The sequence below is a fragment of the Saccoglossus kowalevskii genome, chromosome 6, assembly GCF_978046115.1.
Source record: "Saccoglossus kowalevskii chromosome 6, keSacKowa6.1, whole genome shotgun sequence".
In the NCBI taxonomy this organism is placed as follows: domain Eukaryota; kingdom Metazoa; phylum Hemichordata; class Enteropneusta; family Harrimaniidae; genus Saccoglossus; species Saccoglossus kowalevskii.
This window is the reverse complement of record NC_140646.1, coordinates 11,897,609-11,918,160: the sequence shown is the minus strand read 5'-3', so window position 1 is coordinate 11,918,160 and position 20,552 is coordinate 11,897,609. Positions and strand designations below refer to the sequence as shown.

Genomic DNA, 20,552 nt, shown 5'->3' with positions numbered 1-20,552 from the left:
CATTCTTCAATTACAAACTTTCTCCACTCTTAAGCCAATGAGGCACATTTTCATGAATATCTCCAAAAATATATAAGCCAACCACACAAAAACTGAACTGAAATACATAGTATAAATACATAGAGAACATTTCAAAGTTTGAGAAATGATAACTTGAGTAATTTGTATGCAACCTAACAGCAAGAAAGTGTTAACAACAATGTCAGTCATAGTCATAAACTATACCAAGGAACTACATTATCAAGTAGCTGTTGACTTTTATTTGCAATGCCATTTGGCGTCGCACGTTTGTGTTACACAAGTCTATGAGAGGGACCATAGATATTCTGTGCCAATAAATATCCTACTAAATTTAATGACACCACAAAGACTAAAAAAAAAAAATCAGAAATAAATGTTTAATGGAGGCACACTATGCCAAACTGTATTTGTTTTGCTGTGATTTTTAATTACTCTACACAAAACTCGAATCAATCTATGTATGTAACGTGTCATTTACGTAACATTTTTCTAATAGTGCAAATATGCTACAAGTCACATATACATGATTTAGGTTACATGTACATTTTAAATCCAGAAAGCTAACTACTATATATTTTTAATATCAGAAATTTGTCATCAAGTGTCTGGGACATTTTCAGACATGCAACATGATTATTTGCAAATTCGAAACATAAATATATAGATTTATTATATAAACTGATGCTATTTTTCTGTAAAAAAGCTCAATAAAACTCAATTCACTTCAAAATATAAATGCATAATTAATGTGATTAATTTCACATCTTTCGGTATAAATGTTTTATATGCAACAATGAACGATATAATGTTATCAACAATCATTATAACTAGTAGACAGTTTCATGACTACAGTTAAAAAATATGGTGAGCTTGCCCTTATGAAATTGTTTTTCAATAAACTGTAAAACAAAACATGCTTACACGACATACGACAAGCAGTTTTTATGCTAAAAATTCAATTTATCGAGCATGATTTAGTTTTTCTCTTGCAATAGCCACCACTCCTTAATTTAGTGTGTTTTATATAAGAGGTCAATTGTTATTTACCAATGAAATTGTCTGATACAAAGAACACTTTCAAGATTTCAATTTCAAAACAATCTGAAGTCAATCTGTGTTTCATTCATATATGAAGTCTGATAGTTGTGGCTATTTCAGCCATGCATCAAATTTAAATTTATTAAACTCCAATGATTAGAATTGGAAAAAAAAAAACCATTGATTCAGTGTAATAAGTAATATTAATGGCTGAATAGTTTTGAATCAATACTGCAATGTAACATTGGAATGAATCAAAACTAGGAAATTTTTCATAAGAACTGTAAAGCGCATTACTTTCATGAGAGGCAATGTTTGTTTTTGTGAATTTGGTATGTCAAGGAAACCTGCAAAATGAGGTAGCAGAAAACTTTATAATTATGATCTTAAAAAATGATGACTTTTGCAAAAGTTCTCATCCATGAATGTAGTCAAATTACCATGAACTAAAAATTTACAATTTACTCTTATACCGTATTAATCCGGGTAAGAGCCAATGCCCGGTCAAACGTCCACCCCCCACTTTTGATACAATAAAGGAATTGAGGTCATGTCCTGGCATACGCCCAGGGAATCTTTTTCTACAAAAAAAAAATAACAAAAAACTATTTTGTTTTGTTGTATTAAGAGTTGATCTCCTTGCAGTCTGATTCTGATAAACATTCTTGACAAATAATTGTCAATTATTGCTGTGACAGCAAAATGGTAATTTTGTGTTCTGCATTCAGGGCAGTGCACCGCTGTTTACGTAATTTACTTCTCATTTTCAAGTTTTTTATCTGAATTATATTAGTCAGCAAGTCTTCAAAAATGTATATTAAAGCAGCAACGGTAGTTCTCTTTTTAAAATATGCCGTGGCCCTGAAAAAAGCTGTTGTTTGGTTTGTGCTTCCTTTGAAATGATTCAAGAAAATCTTACAGTAAGCAAGCAAGTGTCGCACTCGTTGGCTTTAGCATCATCGACAATGAAACCAATGTTGCAATATTGTAACAACCCATACCTGGGAGAGTGGTTGAAATCATGTTTTGGCTTTATAACATTTTTGGTAGCAGCTTGCGAATCCACAACTGGGGCTAGTACTTTTGAAATGTCACGCCGAAACTGCCATTTTTTTAACACCTTTCATCACAGCTATTGCATTTCTGTCATGAAATTATTCTTCTGTTGTTGGAGAAATAAAAATTCTTCCTATTTCAAGCCCACCGCGATATCCATATAGTGAGACATTCCAACCTCTGGAACTTGCTGAATGAAAACTTTCACCACGATTGATAAGCGCCTAGTCTGATAAGAAAGCAACGTTGACTTGACCTTTATCATGAAACACTAGTAGTGATGTCATTCTTAGCCAATTCAATAAAGCAGATGCTTAAAGGTCAAAGATGATTGACAGACTGTAGACAAAAGCATCGTGTGCCATGGCAGTCGTTTGCCGCAATCGCATTTTTCTTGTCTCTTTAATGTGTTTAGATATGAATGATATTAAAGTGCCAAGGTGACAGACATCAACAAACTTTAGGACGAAGCTGAAGGGATTTTGTTCAACGATGATAGTGTCGCCGACTTGGACTTCGAGGGTTTTAACTTTGACGAAGATAGAGATGAACTTACAAATAGAGATCTGAGATTTTTCCTACAAACTTTTGTAATCTTTACTGTGTAAATTTGTAAATTATCGTTGTTCTTGTCTGACTATTTGTCAAAACCGGAAAAAAAGTTTACGTTGTTTAACCCCTGACATTTTAGTTCATTTTGAGTTCACGCGTATTGGACATGTTTGTCGAATGATTCTTCACTGTCGAATATTACTATTTCTGGTTTATTTGTCACATTATAAGTAACACATTATATTGATTTACTTATGATGTTGCATATTGTTCATTTTTTTCTATTGCATGGTTTGTTTGTTTTTTTGCCAGGGGATGTCCGGGCATAGGCCCACCCCTATTTTTTGGCAATTTACCATGTTCAGGACCCTGGGCTTTTACTTGGATAAATACGATAGTAAGATGAATGAAGCCACCAAAATAATAAATTGAAAAGTAATATCTGCTAAATCTTAAACATTATGCAAACATAATAACACATTGTATGGAAAAAGAAAACAAGTTCAATGTCCCATTTTTGAATAAGCACACCTACTTAAATTACTAAACCATAAAGTTTGTAAATTGTGATTTAACAACAAATTAGTTGCCATTTTAAGTCTTAATTTGAAAATGAAAAAACAGATTCTCTAATTGATCACTATCGTTAGTATAACAAGAAATCAAATTGTAGATTTTTATTTAACAAACATTTATTGATATTCGAATTTCACCACTCCAGATAAACATCCCCCATGCGAAGATCATCAAATAACACTTTTTCTTCCCGGTGCCCACTGTATGAACAACTATCATCGCTGTCTGTGCTGTCATCGGAATCGCTTTCATCTAACAGGGAAGCTGTCAAAACAAAACAACATCATTACTGTAGGGGCATCACAGATATATATACTATATTCATTCCATTAGAAGCACATCTCCAAAAGAAGTGTACGTAAATGAACAAATAATTACATTTATTATGTGGTTAATGTTAACAAAAGGTGCACCCTCTATTGTGCACACAGAATCTGTGCAATACAGAGTCAATATGACAGACAATATAAACATTACACCATCGAGTCACCAATATTTTATTTCAAAAAAGTATTTTTGAAAATATGTCGTGTGAGAAAATCAATATCATAGAACAGTACCACCCCAAACATGGCCAGTCATATATCTGACATCAAACAATTCTATTATTGGTCATAGAGGGCGCACTTCTTCATGATTTGACTACATTATCTCTCAACCCACCACTCTGCTGTAATGTGCTATCTAATAGAAACAAATACTGTATTGACAGTGAACACCAATTGCATGCATTATTATTCATCTCCAAAAATAATGCACTTTTTCTCTTATATCAACTTAAGTTTTGAAACACATCCGAAAAATTTGCACCATCACTTTTTTTTTAAATTGAAGGCGGGCACATCTATCAGCAGTCTTAGAAATATTTCATCATCACTTCTGATGTAGAATGTGCATTCCTAGTAAGTTAGGATATATCTGTCTGCCATTTGGGAAATATTGCTTCATCATTACTTATTTGGAAATTGTGTTTCCTAATAAGGTAGGATGAGATGTATAATTTATAATTTATTATTGAGTATTGGTGCAACATGACAAATGCTAGTTTGTTTCTTAGATCATACTGCAACTAAGAAATCTTTACCATTCAGTCTGCGTCGTGATTTCTCCAATAATTCTCTTTGAAACACCTTTTCTGTATCAGAATCATCATCCTGCCATCTATCAAAGTCAATAGATATATAAGGTACCTAAAAAGCAATACAGTATTATTCATATAATTCTATTGAGAAAGTTGGTAAGGGTACAAAATACACACTTTTAGACAATGCAAATTACTTACTTGTGGCAACATCTACATAATATGAGGTTATTACGAGAATACCTCAAGTATGCACGAAGACAGTTCAGCGGGAGTATTGACCAACGCGCAACAGAGGTCGATGCAACGGCGTACTGTCTGAGTACATACTTTGAGGTATCCTCGTACTAACCTTATTATTAAACATCTTTTCCTTCCAAGGATACATCATGGGAATGCCGAAATCCAAAAAGTTTAGAACAGAATCAGCGAACTTCTTTGTGTGGAGTCCAGTCAAACCCTGGTAGAAGCCATGTTTCTTTTTATGATTAGAGGATGCTTACGCACGTAATCATTCCATATTAAAAACTAAAATCAAAGAAAGCTTAGAAAGAACTCCCATGTGCTGGGGGTATTGGAGACACATTAAATAAAATTTGAAATTACTTAGCTGAAAACTAATTATGCAAATCAGAAAATTAATATGAACAGATTTGAGTGTAAAACTTATGAGGTCTGCGCAATGTAACAGAAAATCTATGTACCAAGTTTTATTGAAATGTGATTAGAACTAAACAAGTCATTGACAATGACACAGTCAATTATTATTTAAAGTTTTGAAAGTTCTCTTTGTGCTCGTAATATTAAAGCAGAGGGGTTGTCGCGAGCATGTCCTTGAAACTTGAGTTCCAAGTGGCGTATACAACAGATTGTTTATTTACATCAAAACATGTGTTCCGTGTAGTAGTAATATGGCCAAAAATAAAAATAGCCGTTATTTGGCCATCTTTGATCTGATTATGAAACACACTGACATGTATGATGTATGTGCCAAATACAAATGAAAATGGTGAATAAATTGTGGAAATATAGCAGTAAGGCCAAAAAGTCAGATGGCTGTCAAACGGCCATCCTTGACCTGATTTGAAACAAATTGTCATGGACATGCATCCTAACATGTATAAAGTACATGTATGTGCCAAATTTGAATGAAAACTGACAGAGCACGTCTAAGAAACTGCATAAAAAAACAAAAACAAGATGCCTGCCAGTCGACCATCTTTGATCCAAATGCGAAATAAAACGTCATGGACATGTATCCTAACATGTATAATCTATGTACAAAGTTTGAATGACAACTGACAAAGCATGTCCAAAATAGACAATTTTTTGTAAATACAAGATGGCTGCTAGTCGGTCATTTTGAATCGAATTGCTAAACCACTGCATGTGCATATGTCCCACATAAGGTACTAGGCACATGCAAAGAATGAACAGAATCGGTCCACAGGATTCTGAAATATGACTCTGGACAGACTGACGGACAGACGGACGGTCGGATGGACAGACTCAGGAACTCACAGACACTCGGGACGTGCATCTTAACATATATGATCTATGTATTAAGTTTGAATGAAAACTGACAAAGCATGTCCAAAATACAACATTTTCAAAAAACAAGATGGCTGCCAGTCGGCCATCTTTGATCCAATTGTGAAATAAATCGTCATCGACATGTATCGTAACATGTATAATCTATGTACCAAGTTTGAATGAAAACTGACAAAGCATGTCCAAAATACAACATTTTCAAAAAACAAGATGGCTGCCAGTCAGCCATCTTTGATCCAATTGTGAAATAAATCGTCATCGACATGTATCGTAACATGTATATAATCTATGTACCAAGTTTGAATGAAAACTGACAAGGCATGTCCAAAATACAACATTTTCAAAAAACAAGATGGCTGCCAGTCGGCCATTTTGAATCGAATCACTAAACCACTGCATGTGCATATGTCCCACATAAGGTACTAGGCACATGCAAAGAATGAACAGAATCGGTCCACAGGATTCTGAAATATGACTCTGGACAGACTGACGGACAGACGGACGGTCGGATGGACAGACTCAGGAACTCACAGACACTCGGGACGTGCATCTTAACATATATGATCTATGTATTAAGTTTGAATGAAAACTGACAAAGCATGTCCAAAATACAACATTTTCAAAAAACAAGATGGCTGCCAGTCGGCCATCTTTGATCCAATTGTGAAATAAATCGTCATCGACATGTATCGTAACATGTATAATCTATGTACCAAGTTTGAATGAAAACTGACAAAGCATGTCCAAAATACAACATTTTCAAAAAACAAGATGGCTGCCAGTCAGCCATCTTTGATCCAATTGTGAAATAAATCGTCATCGACATGTATCGTAACATGTATATAATCTATGTACCAAGTTTGAATGAAAACTGACAAGGCATGTCCAAAATACAACATTTTCAAAAAACAAGATGGCTGCCAGTCGGCCATTTTGAATCGAATCACTAAACCACTGCATGTGCATATGTCCCACATAAATTACTAGGCACATGCAAAGAATGAACGGAATCGGTCCAAGGGATTCTGAGATATAAGTCCGGACGGACGGAGACCGAATTATAAGTCCCCGTTTTCAGACTTCGTCCAAACAGGGACTAAAATTTATGAATTATTATGCTAATTAGGGAATGATATGAACAGATTTTTACCCCAAACTAATTAGGTTTGTACATTGTCCTAGAGCATCTTTGTACTAAGTTTCATTGAAATTAGTACATTCGGTATCAGTGTGAAAGCTAAAAATTAATTAATTATGCAAATTAGGTAATTATATGTACTGATATTACCATAAAAACTATCAGGTCTACGATGTACCAAGTTTCATTAAAATATGATGATTAGTACTTGAGATATCAGTGGAAAAACCGAAAATTGACTAATAATTATGCAAATTAGTTAATTAGTATGCACGGATTATTACCAATCAAAGAAAGCTTAGAAAGAACTCCCATGTGCCGAGAGTATTGGAGACACATTAAATATAATTCGAAATTACTTAGCTGAAAACTAATTATGCAAATCAGAAAATTAATATGACCAGATTTGAGTGTAAAACTAATGAGGTCTGCGCAATGTAACAGAAAATCTATGTCTCCAAGTTTAATTGAAATGTGATTAGAACCAAAAAATTATGAATTATTATGCTTATTAGGGAATTAATATGAACAGATTTTTACCCCAAACTAATTAGGTTTGTACATTGTCCTAGAGCATCTTTGTACTAAGTTTCATTGAAATGGAATAATTAGTACCGTGAAAACTCCAAAATTTCGACCCCTCTAAAAATTCGATTGGCTATTTATTTGCCGGGTTTCGGTGTTTTATTTACCTCCAAATTTTCGACTCCACTAAAAATTGCCGACTCATTCTTATTCGAAAATTGCGACCAGTTTTAGTTTTGCCCCAAACGAAAAAAAAAACCGATGTGAGCGTTCAAACGGGACCTTCCTTGAAGGCATGAATCCGGGTTTCTGATTGACTGAGAGATTTTTATTTTATTGGTAACGAAAATATATTCTAAATAAACGAAGTTTCAAATAAAAACGAACACAAAAATCTCGGCATACTGCGTTTCTGAATTGTTGATTATTACTGTACTCAGTAGTGATTATAATAATGTACACAAAATAAATTTGTTGAATGGTTATGAAATACAAATAAAAGTCAACTAAGTTTCATCGTAAGCGAATGATTCCGGTCTCGTATAAACGTTTGATGCTGTAGGATATCCGCCATGTTCTCTTAGGTCAAATAAGTCAAATCGCTAATTAAGCAATCAAAAAGCTGGATGATGCCAACGTGTTCAAATTACCATAGCTTATTTAAATATGTTAATGTTATTGAACGCAATGCGAAGAGATTGATGTTGTAGTACGATATTTTGGCTTCGATTTTGATGCGAAAACGGCATGATTTTTTTTTAAATAAAAAAATTAGTTGTTTTTAAAAAATAAACTGGTCATCTGAAGAATAATTTAACATTGTTCACAGTGATAACAGCTCATTCTCGAAAGGAAGCTTACCCGCTCACGCTAGTCACGATAAAAATCATACACGTGTACTCTTGAATAGACAGACGTCAATGACTACGGTAAAACTTAGACTCTATTTTAGCCGGCAGGATTGATTGAAATGTCCGAAAAATGACGCCAAAATACACCTTAAAAGTCCCATTTTATTTTCTTAAATCCCATTTTATTTTTTAATCCAAGGGCGAATTTACGGCAGAATTTGGTCCCTCAAATAAGGGACACGTGAGCTTTGATTCTAACCGGATACATTGCACTGGGTCGGGGAGATAGTTTGCTAAACTTCCATGTATCTTTTGTCCAATGGGTACCTGTACTTCGAACATTCGCAAGTTTTCCTAGGTAGTGCGAGACAGCTTTGTCTTTTGACCTATTAGTTTTGTGCTGACCTCTTCTGCGCGTCTTGATGTTTTGTTTTGCTTGTCATAATACTCACTGATTGATGACTTTGTTTAGATTTTGAGTTACAACTCGGCCACGACTCTAAAAACATGTCACATTTCTAACGCCAATTATTTAAAACCGGTCGAAATTTTGGAGTTTTTACGGTACTTTAGATATCAGTGTGAAAGCTTAAAATTGGTTAATTATGCAAATTAGGTAATTAATATGTACAGATTGTAACCCACAATTATTCAGGTCTGTCTATTGTCCTACAGCATCCATGTACATTCATTGATATGTGATGTATAGTACCTGAGATATCAGTGTGAAAGTTGGTTAATTATGCAAATTAGGTGATTAATATGCACAAATATTTACCGGAAACTAATTGGGTCTGCATAATTCTAGATTCATTGAAATGTAAATGATTAGTACTTTAGATATCAGTAGAAAAGCTGAAAATTAATTATGCAAATTAGGTAATTAATATGCACAATTATTTACCCTAAAACTAATCAGGTCTCTGCATAGTCCTAAAGGATCTATGTACCAAGTTTCATTGAAATGCGATGATTAGTACTTGAGATACCCATGGAAAAGCTGAAAATTAACTAATTATGCAAATTAGGTGATTAATATGCACAAATATTTATCGAAAACAATCAATCTCTGCATAGTCCTTGAGTATGTAAGTACCAAGTTTCATTGAAATGTAATGCTAACTACTTATATCAAATGCTGAAAATTAATTAATTATGCAAATTAGGTAATTAATATGTACTGATATTACCATAAAAACTATCAGGTCTGTGCAGTGTCATATGACATCTATGTACCAAGTTTCATTTGAAATGTGATGATTAGTACTTGAGATATCAGTGGAAAAACCGAAAATTGACTAATCATTATGCAAATTAGGTAATTAGTATCCACGGATTATTACCAAAAACTAATCAAAACCTAGCATTAGTTCAGAGCATCTATGTACCAAGTTTCATCAAAATCCAATGAGTGGTTGTTTAGATATCAGTGGAACAGTCATAGAACAGCTAAAAATTAGCTAATTATCATGCAAATTAGGTAATTAACGAGCATGGATTTTTACCAAAACCTAATCAAATCTGCGCATTGGCCCAGAGCATCTATGCACCAAGTTTCATCAAAAACCGATGTATGGTTCTTGAGATAGCAGTGGAACAGTCGGACACACATACATACACACATACACACATACAGACACACTAACTGCAAAGACTCCCATTTTGTGCTTCGCACATGGGAGTCAAAAACTAATCAAAACCTAGCATTAGTTCAGAGCATCTATGTACCAAGTTTCATCAAAATCCAATGAGTGGTTGTTTAGATATCAGTGGAACAGTCATGGAACCGCTAAAAATTAGCTAATTATCATGCAAATTAGGTAATTAATATGCGCATATTTTTACCAAAAAATAAACAAATCTGCGCACATGTTCAGAGCATCTATGTACCAAGTTTCATTAAAATCCAATGAGTGGTTCTTTAGATATTAGTGGAATAGTCATGGAACAGATAAAAATTAGCTAAACTTATCATGCAAATTAGGTAATTAATGAGCATGGATTTCTACCAAAACCTAATCAAATCTGCGCATTGGTTTCATTAAAAACCGATGTATGGTTCTTGAGATAGCAGTGGAACAGTTGGACACACACACACACACACACACACACACACACACACACATACACATATACATACAGACACACTAACTGCAAAGACTCCCATGATGTGCTTCGCAAACGGGAGTCAAATAATAATTGAACTTGTCTGTATGAATCAAAACAATGTTGAAATTTAGTGAACAAAAATGGGCAGGAAAAATATTTTGTTAAAACAACTTCCCAATAGTTGCAATAATTGGATACTGACCTTTTGTTTAGTTTGGAGTAATCGTGGCCACTTGGTATCTTTCTGGTGTTTGATTAATTCCACTAACACTTCACATCCAGTAATCTTGTATTTGTAATTTTCAATAGTGCAGTACAAATCTACATCAACGCAATAGTTTCGTCCATCTAGTATTGTACTAGAAGTCAACAAAACTTTAATAAATTCTCTCCATTATAACTTAAATATATACACCTTTACATTGCATGGTGATTTCTAGTGTTTTTGGGGCAAAATAATGACAGGGGTTGAATTCATGTTGTTACCAGAGGCCATGGATCTTAGCAGACCATATAGATGCTCAATAAAATAAACAAGAGCGAACATCCTAATACAAATTTGTCGTGTGTTCACAAGGCACTGTTTCAATTGAAGGCAATAAAGAGAAGCTGTTTATTCAGTTAATTGCCAAAAACTAATTTTAATTTTGAAATAAATTCACTAGGTTAGAGTTATTCAGTGATCAAGCCTGACTAATAATTCAAAGTGAGTATGCCCTCACCGGTCAAAAACTCATTCTCGTGACTCATACATACCTAAATTTAAAGACATTATCTTTTACGAGCAATTTCATATCTTTGACTCCAGTTAACTGAATACTCAACATTATTTGATCTTTTCTTTGGGACCAAAGTACCTTGGGGTGAACACTGAAATAGAAACACACATGTTTAAGTATATAGTTACAGAATGACAATCACCCTATACAGGGTTTTGAAGCCGCTATTAACAATGCATTTATCTCAGGTGACTTTTGTAAAGTTTTGCAACTTCACTGTCATCTTACCATTGATACTGTTATTTTCAGTATCAGCGTTGATTTTGATAGCAAAATATATATATACGACACAACTTTGGCTACAATTACAACAAGAGAATGAATTTACACTTTCCCAAATTCCTTCAAATCTTTCTATTGATTACAGCATTGCCATTCTGTGATGTAATTAGCAAAATGGCTCAGCCATGTGCTAGAATATTCTGCCTTGATATTCGATGTTCCAGTGGTTAATTAAAGTCTTTGAAAATATTTGATAGTGGATTAAAATGGATAACATAATTGAAACACGACATAATTCTTACCAAGACAGATTTTCTTCAATGGTGCCCTCTAGTGGTGGCAAGTCAATCATGTCTTCCTTAGCTTGCACAAAGCTTGGGCGCTCTAATAATGGTTTTCTCAGGGTAACAGGACTGTTTATATCTCCAGGATGAAGTGGTCGTTTCATTTTAGTAACATCTCCTCCAAACTCGGTCATCAAAGAACTGCACACACGCCTTGTCTTTGGATCTAAAACCATAGCATCTATGGCACTACAAAAGAAAATATTCATCATTTCAGCCTTTATTATGAAACAAACATTTTTACTCTGGAATAAGCATGATGAAATTTGTTGCATCATTTGTGTCAGTTTTTAGAAAGTGAATAAACATCATTGGCTGTTGTCCAACAGAAATATCTTACAATGTCTCAAATTATATTTGATCCTGTTGCATTTGTGTCTGAATGAAAACACTTTTCTTAAATTTTACAAACATTTCTTAAAACTTTTAAACTGGAACCAAGATGCCACCAGCATGAAGCTGATAAATTGTAAAATATCTGCCTAAAACATCATTATCGTGAAGTGTACCATGGTTGATCACATCATCCCTCCTGTCAACTTGGCATGATGACCACACCATTCAAGCATGAACCAAAAACATGGCAATTGCCATCACACTCACAATACTGACAAAGTAAATACATTCATATATTTTGTATGGGTTCTATTTGGCTGCCACTGAGGGCACCAGTTATTACCACAAGAGCAGACAAAGCCCAACACTTTTGGATCATTCACCTTTGTATTATTCGATAGATGTCTTGTTCATTTCTAACAGTCTTTGCCATAGGAAAAATTAGTTTCAGTAACTGCATTCCCGATTTTAATAACTGTAAAGAAAGAGAACAATGACATCCAGTCAATATTTATACAACTTAGTCCAGCATAGTTGCAAATTTCATGAAACAGAAACAGAAAAACATTCAAAATGTTAGTGTCATAGTTCATCATTTAGGATACAGTAAATCTTTCCAGAAACGTATTTTATTAACAGATGACTATGCCATTACTTTCACCCCACAACATTTGTCATAAGCATTGACAGTGTGACATATAGAAAAGATGTATTGTACAATGCTAGATATAGTTATCCTTCATATCACTTCACTGCTAAACACGTTTTCTAAATACTGTAAAATGACTAATTTTCACTGGGTTTAAATTTCACTGATTTACCATTTCAGGCATAATCAGTGGGTTTTAAATTCACGGTTTCGTCATTTAGATAATGTGTTCTATGCTAAATTTTACATATTCACTGGGTTTTAATTTAGCGCATTTTTCCAGTCAGCGAAATAAGCTAAATTAAAACCCAGTGAATAATTAACCCCTTTACAGTACCTGGTTGAAACACTGACCCACTCTATACACTGTCAGATCTCAGGTGACCCAAAGCATATATTCAAGGCAGAATTTGATACGTCAACAAATTAACAAGCTGCCCTCTGATTGGTCTGACTGTTGGATGTTAAGGTTGGGTAGCCAATCAGGTACAATCTTGTAAGTAGCTTCACATTGACTCTAAATACTCCGTCTCACATACAAGTTCAACAAAATAAAACTATCTTTGATTTTCTATTCAGGGGTTGTGAAATTTATTTAGAAATCCAGTAGTGTAAAAAAATCTTTTGTTTGATATAACTCACCAGTTTGGGTCTACTGCATATCAGTTGTATTGAAGTCTGTATGACTTCATCAATGTTGATACAGTCTTCAAAACTGAAATAACAAATATAGTAGCAACTTATTTCCAGTAATGTAAACTGGCTACCAACTCTGAACATTTGGTGGCATGAATACAAATTGAACGCTTATTTTCGAAGTTGTCGATTAGTGATCGAAAAAAACATTTTAGCTACTTTTTTTAATAGCATTGGTGACCATATTTTTGTAGCAATGACATAAGAACGACAACATCAGTCATTGGTATACCTTAATCAACATTACAAGCAAAGTAACAACTGATAAAATGTCAACGCAGTTGTTATGGTAGATAACAAACCTGTCCAGTTTTGGCAATACTGTGGATAACATCAGCAATCCTGATACAATACAAGTAGAAGTTTTCATGCGAGGTAATAACACTAAAACTGCATGTACACCACCCTCTGCTAACACTTCCTGGCAGTATCTGGAAAGAGACAAAATAAGAATTATTAGAATACTGCCTTTTGTAAAAACTAAAATTAAACGCAACTGAAAGTGTTATGGACGTCTAATATTCATGTCATATTCAAACAGATCTTGTTGTTTACATTGGACACAGCATTATTGCAGTACTTGATATAAATGAAATCCCATCATGTAAATGGGAACAACATCGCAAGCTGGCCCTAATCTCAATTTCAGCATTGGTCGAAACAATGACCTTTGTTTATACTTTGCAGTATTCACACAAATAATACAAACAGCTTGGTATGTGAAATAATACAAGCAAAATTCTTATTATGTTAATTACAAATTATTTAGAATAAAAACTTTATACACTCAGCAAAAAGTTGTTCCCATAAAAAATGTAGTAGTAAGATAGTTGTAGAGAAGAAAGATTACAACAAGCAAATATAAATGGGAGACATGCAAACTTTTGATTGTTGCAACTGCATACATTCAAAGCAAATTGGGGTATTATATTGATAATTACAAATACAATATGCAATCGATCCAAACAAATACAAAGACAAAATCAAATCCTCCTGTTAAACAGAGCAAAAAAATCATCCCAACAAACAGAGCAAATCAAATCATCCAGTGAAATAGAGCAAATCAAATCATCTCGTCAAACAGCTAATCAAATCGTCTCATCAAACAGAGCAAATAAAATCTCCTCGTCAAACACAGCAAATCAAATCATCATGTCAAAAACACAGCAAATCAAATCATCATGTCAAAAACACAGCAAATCAAATCATCATGTCAAAAACACAGCAAATCAAATCATCTCGTCAAACAGCAAACCAAATCATCCAGTCAAACAGAGCAAATAAAATCTCCTCGTCAAACACAGCAAATCAAATCATCATGTCAAAAACACAGCAAATCAAATCATCATGTCAAAAACACAGCAAATCAAATCATCATGTCAAAAACACAGCAAATCAAATCATCATGTCAAAAACACAGCAAATCAAATCATCATGTCAAAAACACAGCAAACCAAATCATCTCGTCAAACAGCAAACCAAATCATCCAGTCAAACAGAGCAAATAAAATCGTCTCGTCAAACACAGCAAATCAAATCATCATGTCAAAAACACAGCTAATCAAATTGTTCTGTCAAACAGCAAACCAAATTTTCCTGGCAAACACAGGAAATCAAATCATCCTGTCAATCAAAGCAAATCAAATCATCCAGTTAACAGAACAAATCAAATCTTCTCATCAAATAGCTAATCAAATCGCCTTGTCAAACAGAGCAAATCAAATCATCCCGTCAAACAGAGCAAATCAAATCAACCCGTCAAACAGAGCAAATCAAATCATCCCGTCAAACAGAGCAAATCAAATCGTTCCGCCAAACACAGCAAATCAAATCATCATGTCAAAAACACAGCAAATCAAATCATCCCGTCAAACAGAGCAAATCAAATCGTCCAAACAGAACAAATCAAATCTTCTCATCAAACAGCTAATCAAATCTTCCAGTGAAACAGAGCAAATCAAATCACCCAGTCAAACAGAGCAAATCAAATCGTCCCGTCAAACACAGCAAATCAAATCATCATGTCAAAAACACAGCTAATCAAACCGTCCCATCAAACAGCAAATCAAATCGTCCTGTCAAACAGAGCCAATCAAATGGTTCTGTCAAACACAGCAAATCAAACACAAATCTCTGAGATGGTAATTTACAGCATTGTTTTCTATTACTAAATATAGCATTCATTAAAATATATCAAACATATAAAATTTATACTACAATCAGCTCAAACATAATTATACAAAATGAAAACATACAAAACCAAATATTATTTTGCAGCCCATTATTCTGTCTCTAACATGAGATTAATGGTTGAAATGGTTCTATTAAAAACATAATAACAGACATCACCTTTTTTCCACTGCAAAATTTCTCAAAGTTTTCAACACTAGCTCTATAGTTGGTTCTTCACATCTCTGTAAATACATAATTAATAAATGTACATTTCACACATCTGAAACAGTCTATCAAAAACATGTACTTTTATTGCAATTTGAAGACAGTACAAAGGGAGCCAACGTGCAGTGGAGGTTGATGCAACTGCTAACTGTCTGAGTGCATACTTTGCGGTATCCTTGTAATAACTGTGTTAGTACACATCTTTTCCTCCCAAGGATACATCATCATGACCAAAATCCAAAAAGTTTAGAACAGACGCGTAATCGTTCAATATTTGAAATTTTCATTTCCTAATATGGTAGAATGCAAATACTCAGTGCAACACCGCAAAATTACGTCACGCTGTAATTTATGGCGTTACAGTGACAGATGTATAATAATGAGATGGTATATTACTGTCCCATACAGATGCTTCAATCACACATATTTCATGAAACAGAGTCGGCACAGAGATTGGACCAGCAGCATACCGGTTGTTGCTAATGTTCGTATATGGTGACACAAGAACAAAACACTTACCCGCAACAGCATTCTGCATAATGCCTTTATTCCACCTTCATTGGATATTTCAAAGCGTACACTGTAAATGAAATTTTTATATTCAGAAATAATTTAAGAGGTTTCTCCACAACACAGCTATTAGCTATCACTACAGTGCCTTAAAACTCAACAGGTAGAGGAAGAGATGTCCAACTACATTACACAGTACCGGTATATAGAAAAGCTACATTTTCGCAAATCTCAAAAAATATGCTTGTTTATATTTGACATTAAATATCTCAAAACATAGCAATGATCATACCTTTCACTATGCATGCTGAGATGCTCCAGACATGTTAATAATGACTCCTGTACTTCTGGCATTCCGCAGTATCCCAGTACCTGAGTGAGTACTCCTAAGTTTCCATGTTGTAATATGCATTCCATATCACTGAAAGAAAACAACATTTATTTCATACACATGTCCAAATTTAACACACAAACAAGATAGGATATTTTAACCTCCTGTATTAGTCTGGCACATAAAAACCCTTCAACAGTGAAGTTTCGCTTTCCATTTTTGTACACCTTGGCAGAACATTCCAAAGCATACAAATGATTCTGTATTACGTAAATCAGATATCCTTTGGCCATTCTGCATATCATATTTTCAAATTGTTTTGTTTGTAAATGTATGTGCACAAGGTAACACAAACAACGTTTTAGTTTTATGCAAGGTGACAAGTAGTATATACGGCAAAACAAACTACAGCAGAAAAGAAAATATATTCAACAACTCACCTCTGCAAAATGGTTTGGCGAATGAAGTTAGCAGCGGATACTTTCTGCTGGATGTCCTGGAAGAATGGAATAGCCATTAAAAGCATGAATACCACAAACTCCATTGTATAACAAAAAGGGGAAAATACCCAGCAGTTTAAAGTTGCACTCTGAGAAACATTTACAAAGTTAATCTTTCTAAAGCAGTGATGCATCACAACAAGAGCACGAATTGATAATAGAACATACCAAAACATGGTATATGACATTGCTATTTGATCTCCCCTTCAGGTAATACAAACTAAATTTTGTAACTGAATCACCAACAGATTCAGACATAATATTGAGATCAAAATGTTTAGAGGCAGATATTTTGCACATATTCACACACAAATATACACATAATAGCTTTTTCACCACCAGACCATCTGACCAAAATTATTTTGCACTTTTTTCATATTTATTTCATATTCTTCAACATTTCTTGAAAGGATTCCAAATTTTCAAGCCAACAGCCAAAATTTGAGCAAATTTTCAGTTTTTACTCAAAAGATTTGGCTATTTTTTCTCTATCTTTTGAAGGAAAGTGGAGACTATAAACTATTTTGCGAATTTGTGATGAAAAGAGGGAACTAGAGGTGAAAAGACTAGACCATCTGTAAGTAAATCATAATGCAAGTAATAATAGCAATAACTAATATGACTACAATAATTAGACATACCTTAGAAGTATAGATAATTGCACATAAATTCGGCAATGCCGTTGGTAAGGAGTCAACACTCAGATTTAGAAGTAAATTCATATCATTCATACCAGGAAATATCATCTGAAAATGATAAACAATTTACATCAGGTTTTTACAAATTAATTAACAGACTGTTGGAAGGAATCCCAGGTGATCAACCATCAACCAATCAGATTTTGTTTTACGGTTCATCCACCTGGTCTGGTCATATCCTCCACAAGTTTGACCCTCTTATTAGAAACCAACATTTTTCCTGCCAACATTCAGGTGTCACATTTTGTTTATTTTTCTGTAATTGTGGACACAATTCCTTATTGGTAACCAAATATTTGAAATCAAAGAAAGCTTAGAAAGAACTCCCGTGTGCTGAGAGTATTGGAGACACATTAAAAATTAATTCAAAATTACTTGAACTTGAGATATTGATGGAAATGCAGAAAACTAATTATGCAAATAAGGTAACTAATATGAACACATTTAAGTGTAAAACTAATAAGGTCTGCGCAATGTAAAAGTAATAAGATCTGCGTAATGTAATATCTATGTACCAAGTTTCATTGAAATGTGATTAGAACCAAAAAATTATTAATTATTGTGCTAATTAAGAGAATTAATATGAACAGATTTTAATCCAAAATTAATCAGGCTGTCTATTGTCCTAGAGCATTTATGTACCAAGTTTTATTCAAATGTGATGATCAATACTTGAGATATCAGTATTAATTAATTAATTAATTATGTTAATTAGGTGATTAAGAAGCATAAATATTTACCAAAACTAATATGGTGTATAGTCCTACACATGTAGGTTCATTGAAATGTGATGAGCACTCTTTAAAAGTTTCATTAAAATTCAATAAGTGGTTCTTAGGACAAATTAACTAATTAAGCAAATTAGTAGTTAATAATTTAATTTAATAATTTATCCTAAAATTAATCAAGTCTCTGCATAGTCCTAGAAGATCTATGTCACAAGTCTCATTGAAATGTGATGATTAGTACTTGAGATATCAGGTGAAGGGCTGAAAATTAACTAATTATGCTAATAAGGTGATTAATATGCACAAATATTTCTCCAAAAACTAATTAGGTCTCTGCACAGTCCTCAAGTAACTATGTACCATGTTTCATTGAAATGTGTTCATTACTACTTGAAATATCAATAGCTGAAAATTAATTAATTATGCAAATTAGGTAATTAATATGTACTGATATTACACTAAAAACTATCTGTGCAGTCTCATATGACATCTATGTACCAAGTTTTATTGAAATGTTATGATTAGTACTTGAGATATCAGTGGAAAAGCCGAAAATTGATTAATCATTATGCAAATTAGGTAATTAATATAAACAGATTTTTACCCAAAACTAATGAAATCTGCGCATTAGATCAGAGCATCCATGTGCCAAGTTTCATCAAAATCCAATGTGTGGTTCTTCATATATCAGTGGAACAGTCATGGAACAGCTAAAAATCAGCTAATTATCATGCAAATAAGGTAATTAATATTCATAGATTTTTACCAAAACCTAATCAACTCTGCGCATTATCCCAGAGCATCTATGTACCAAGTTTCACCAAAATCTGATTAGTGGTTCTTGAGATAACGGTGGAACAAAAAAAGTGACATACATACATACATACATACATACATACATACATACATACATACGAACATACAGACATACAGACATACAGACAGGGTAACTGCAAAGACTCCCTTTTGTGCTTCGCACACGGGAGTCAAAAATCTAAATAAAAGGTTTTATTTTGTGAATAATAACCAAGACTGACAATGTATCATAGTGAACACTAAATGTCCAGCTTACTAAACTGTGTGATGGTAATTGAACTATAGGCAATATATCAAAGCAAACAGGCTGGTAACAAATGCTTGATGCCCATCATGATTTATACACATGCATGAGTTTCTGTGCAACACATTCCTTAGCAAAGCATATCCACAAAGATTTTCTTGAAATCATACTTTCATTCGTATCTTACTGGTAATGAAGTCATTATAATAATGAATGTCTGCAATGATACATCTCTATGTTGCTACACTGTCACTTACCTTGGCAGAAGGTTTGGAGCCCACAGCATGCCCCATAAATGCAAGCTCTTGACTAATTACAATGTCATATTTTGTACTTGTATCGTATAACTCCAAGTTATAACAGCGCACAGTAGTACCACATACTCTAGACGTCTCTTTAGAATATACCTATCAAAAATACAATATATATTCAATCACGTAAATCTAACTTTACCGGGGTATAAATCATTAAGCCAGCTTTGTACGTTTCCGATGTGTCAATCACTAATGGTCAGTCACTGAACAAAGCACATGGGCTGAAATAAGTGATTTTCAGTTTCACTGCAAGATCTCACGTGAAAGACACAAATCAGACATCTACCGCAAAAATCAATTATTTGATTTTGTACTAGATATATTTTAACGTCAAAATATGCTGATCTTTGGCAAGAATATGGCGTTGAGATATCCTTACTTTATCAAAAATGACTATCATCCAATGTGTATAGCACCCAAAAAAAAGATGTTTTGCGAGTCATCTATTAACCATGCTACATAGAAAATTATTTGATATAGCCTGAATTTT

The 20,552-nt window shown here is 33.7% G+C and overlaps 1 protein-coding gene across 1 annotated transcript in view; it reads right to left on the bottom strand.

Moving 5' to 3' along the window:
• Window positions 1-3,313: 3,313 nt before the first annotated feature.
• Window positions 3,314-20,552, bottom strand: part of LOC102809630 (uncharacterized) — a 57,777-nt gene continuing 40,538 nt past the window's right edge. The window contains exons 32-45 of the mRNA XM_085500567.1: window positions 20,006-20,155; window positions 17,904-18,008; window positions 17,203-17,258; window positions 16,724-16,852; window positions 16,441-16,501; window positions 15,874-15,938; window positions 13,827-13,955; window positions 13,471-13,543; window positions 12,563-12,654; window positions 11,802-12,032; window positions 11,255-11,368; window positions 10,701-10,857; window positions 4,328-4,433; window positions 3,314-3,507 (exon numbers count right to left, since the gene is read on the bottom strand). Coding sequence (XP_085356693.1) covers window positions 3,377-3,507; window positions 4,328-4,433; window positions 10,701-10,857; window positions 11,255-11,368; window positions 11,802-12,032; window positions 12,563-12,654; window positions 13,471-13,543; window positions 13,827-13,955; window positions 15,874-15,938; window positions 16,441-16,501; window positions 16,724-16,852; window positions 17,203-17,258; window positions 17,904-18,008; window positions 20,006-20,155 — 1,599 coding nt within the window. The 3' untranslated portion in view covers window positions 3,314-3,376. The remainder of the gene's footprint in view (window positions 3,508-4,327; window positions 4,434-10,700; window positions 10,858-11,254; window positions 11,369-11,801; window positions 12,033-12,562; window positions 12,655-13,470; window positions 13,544-13,826; window positions 13,956-15,873; window positions 15,939-16,440; window positions 16,502-16,723; window positions 16,853-17,202; window positions 17,259-17,903; window positions 18,009-20,005; window positions 20,156-20,552) is intronic.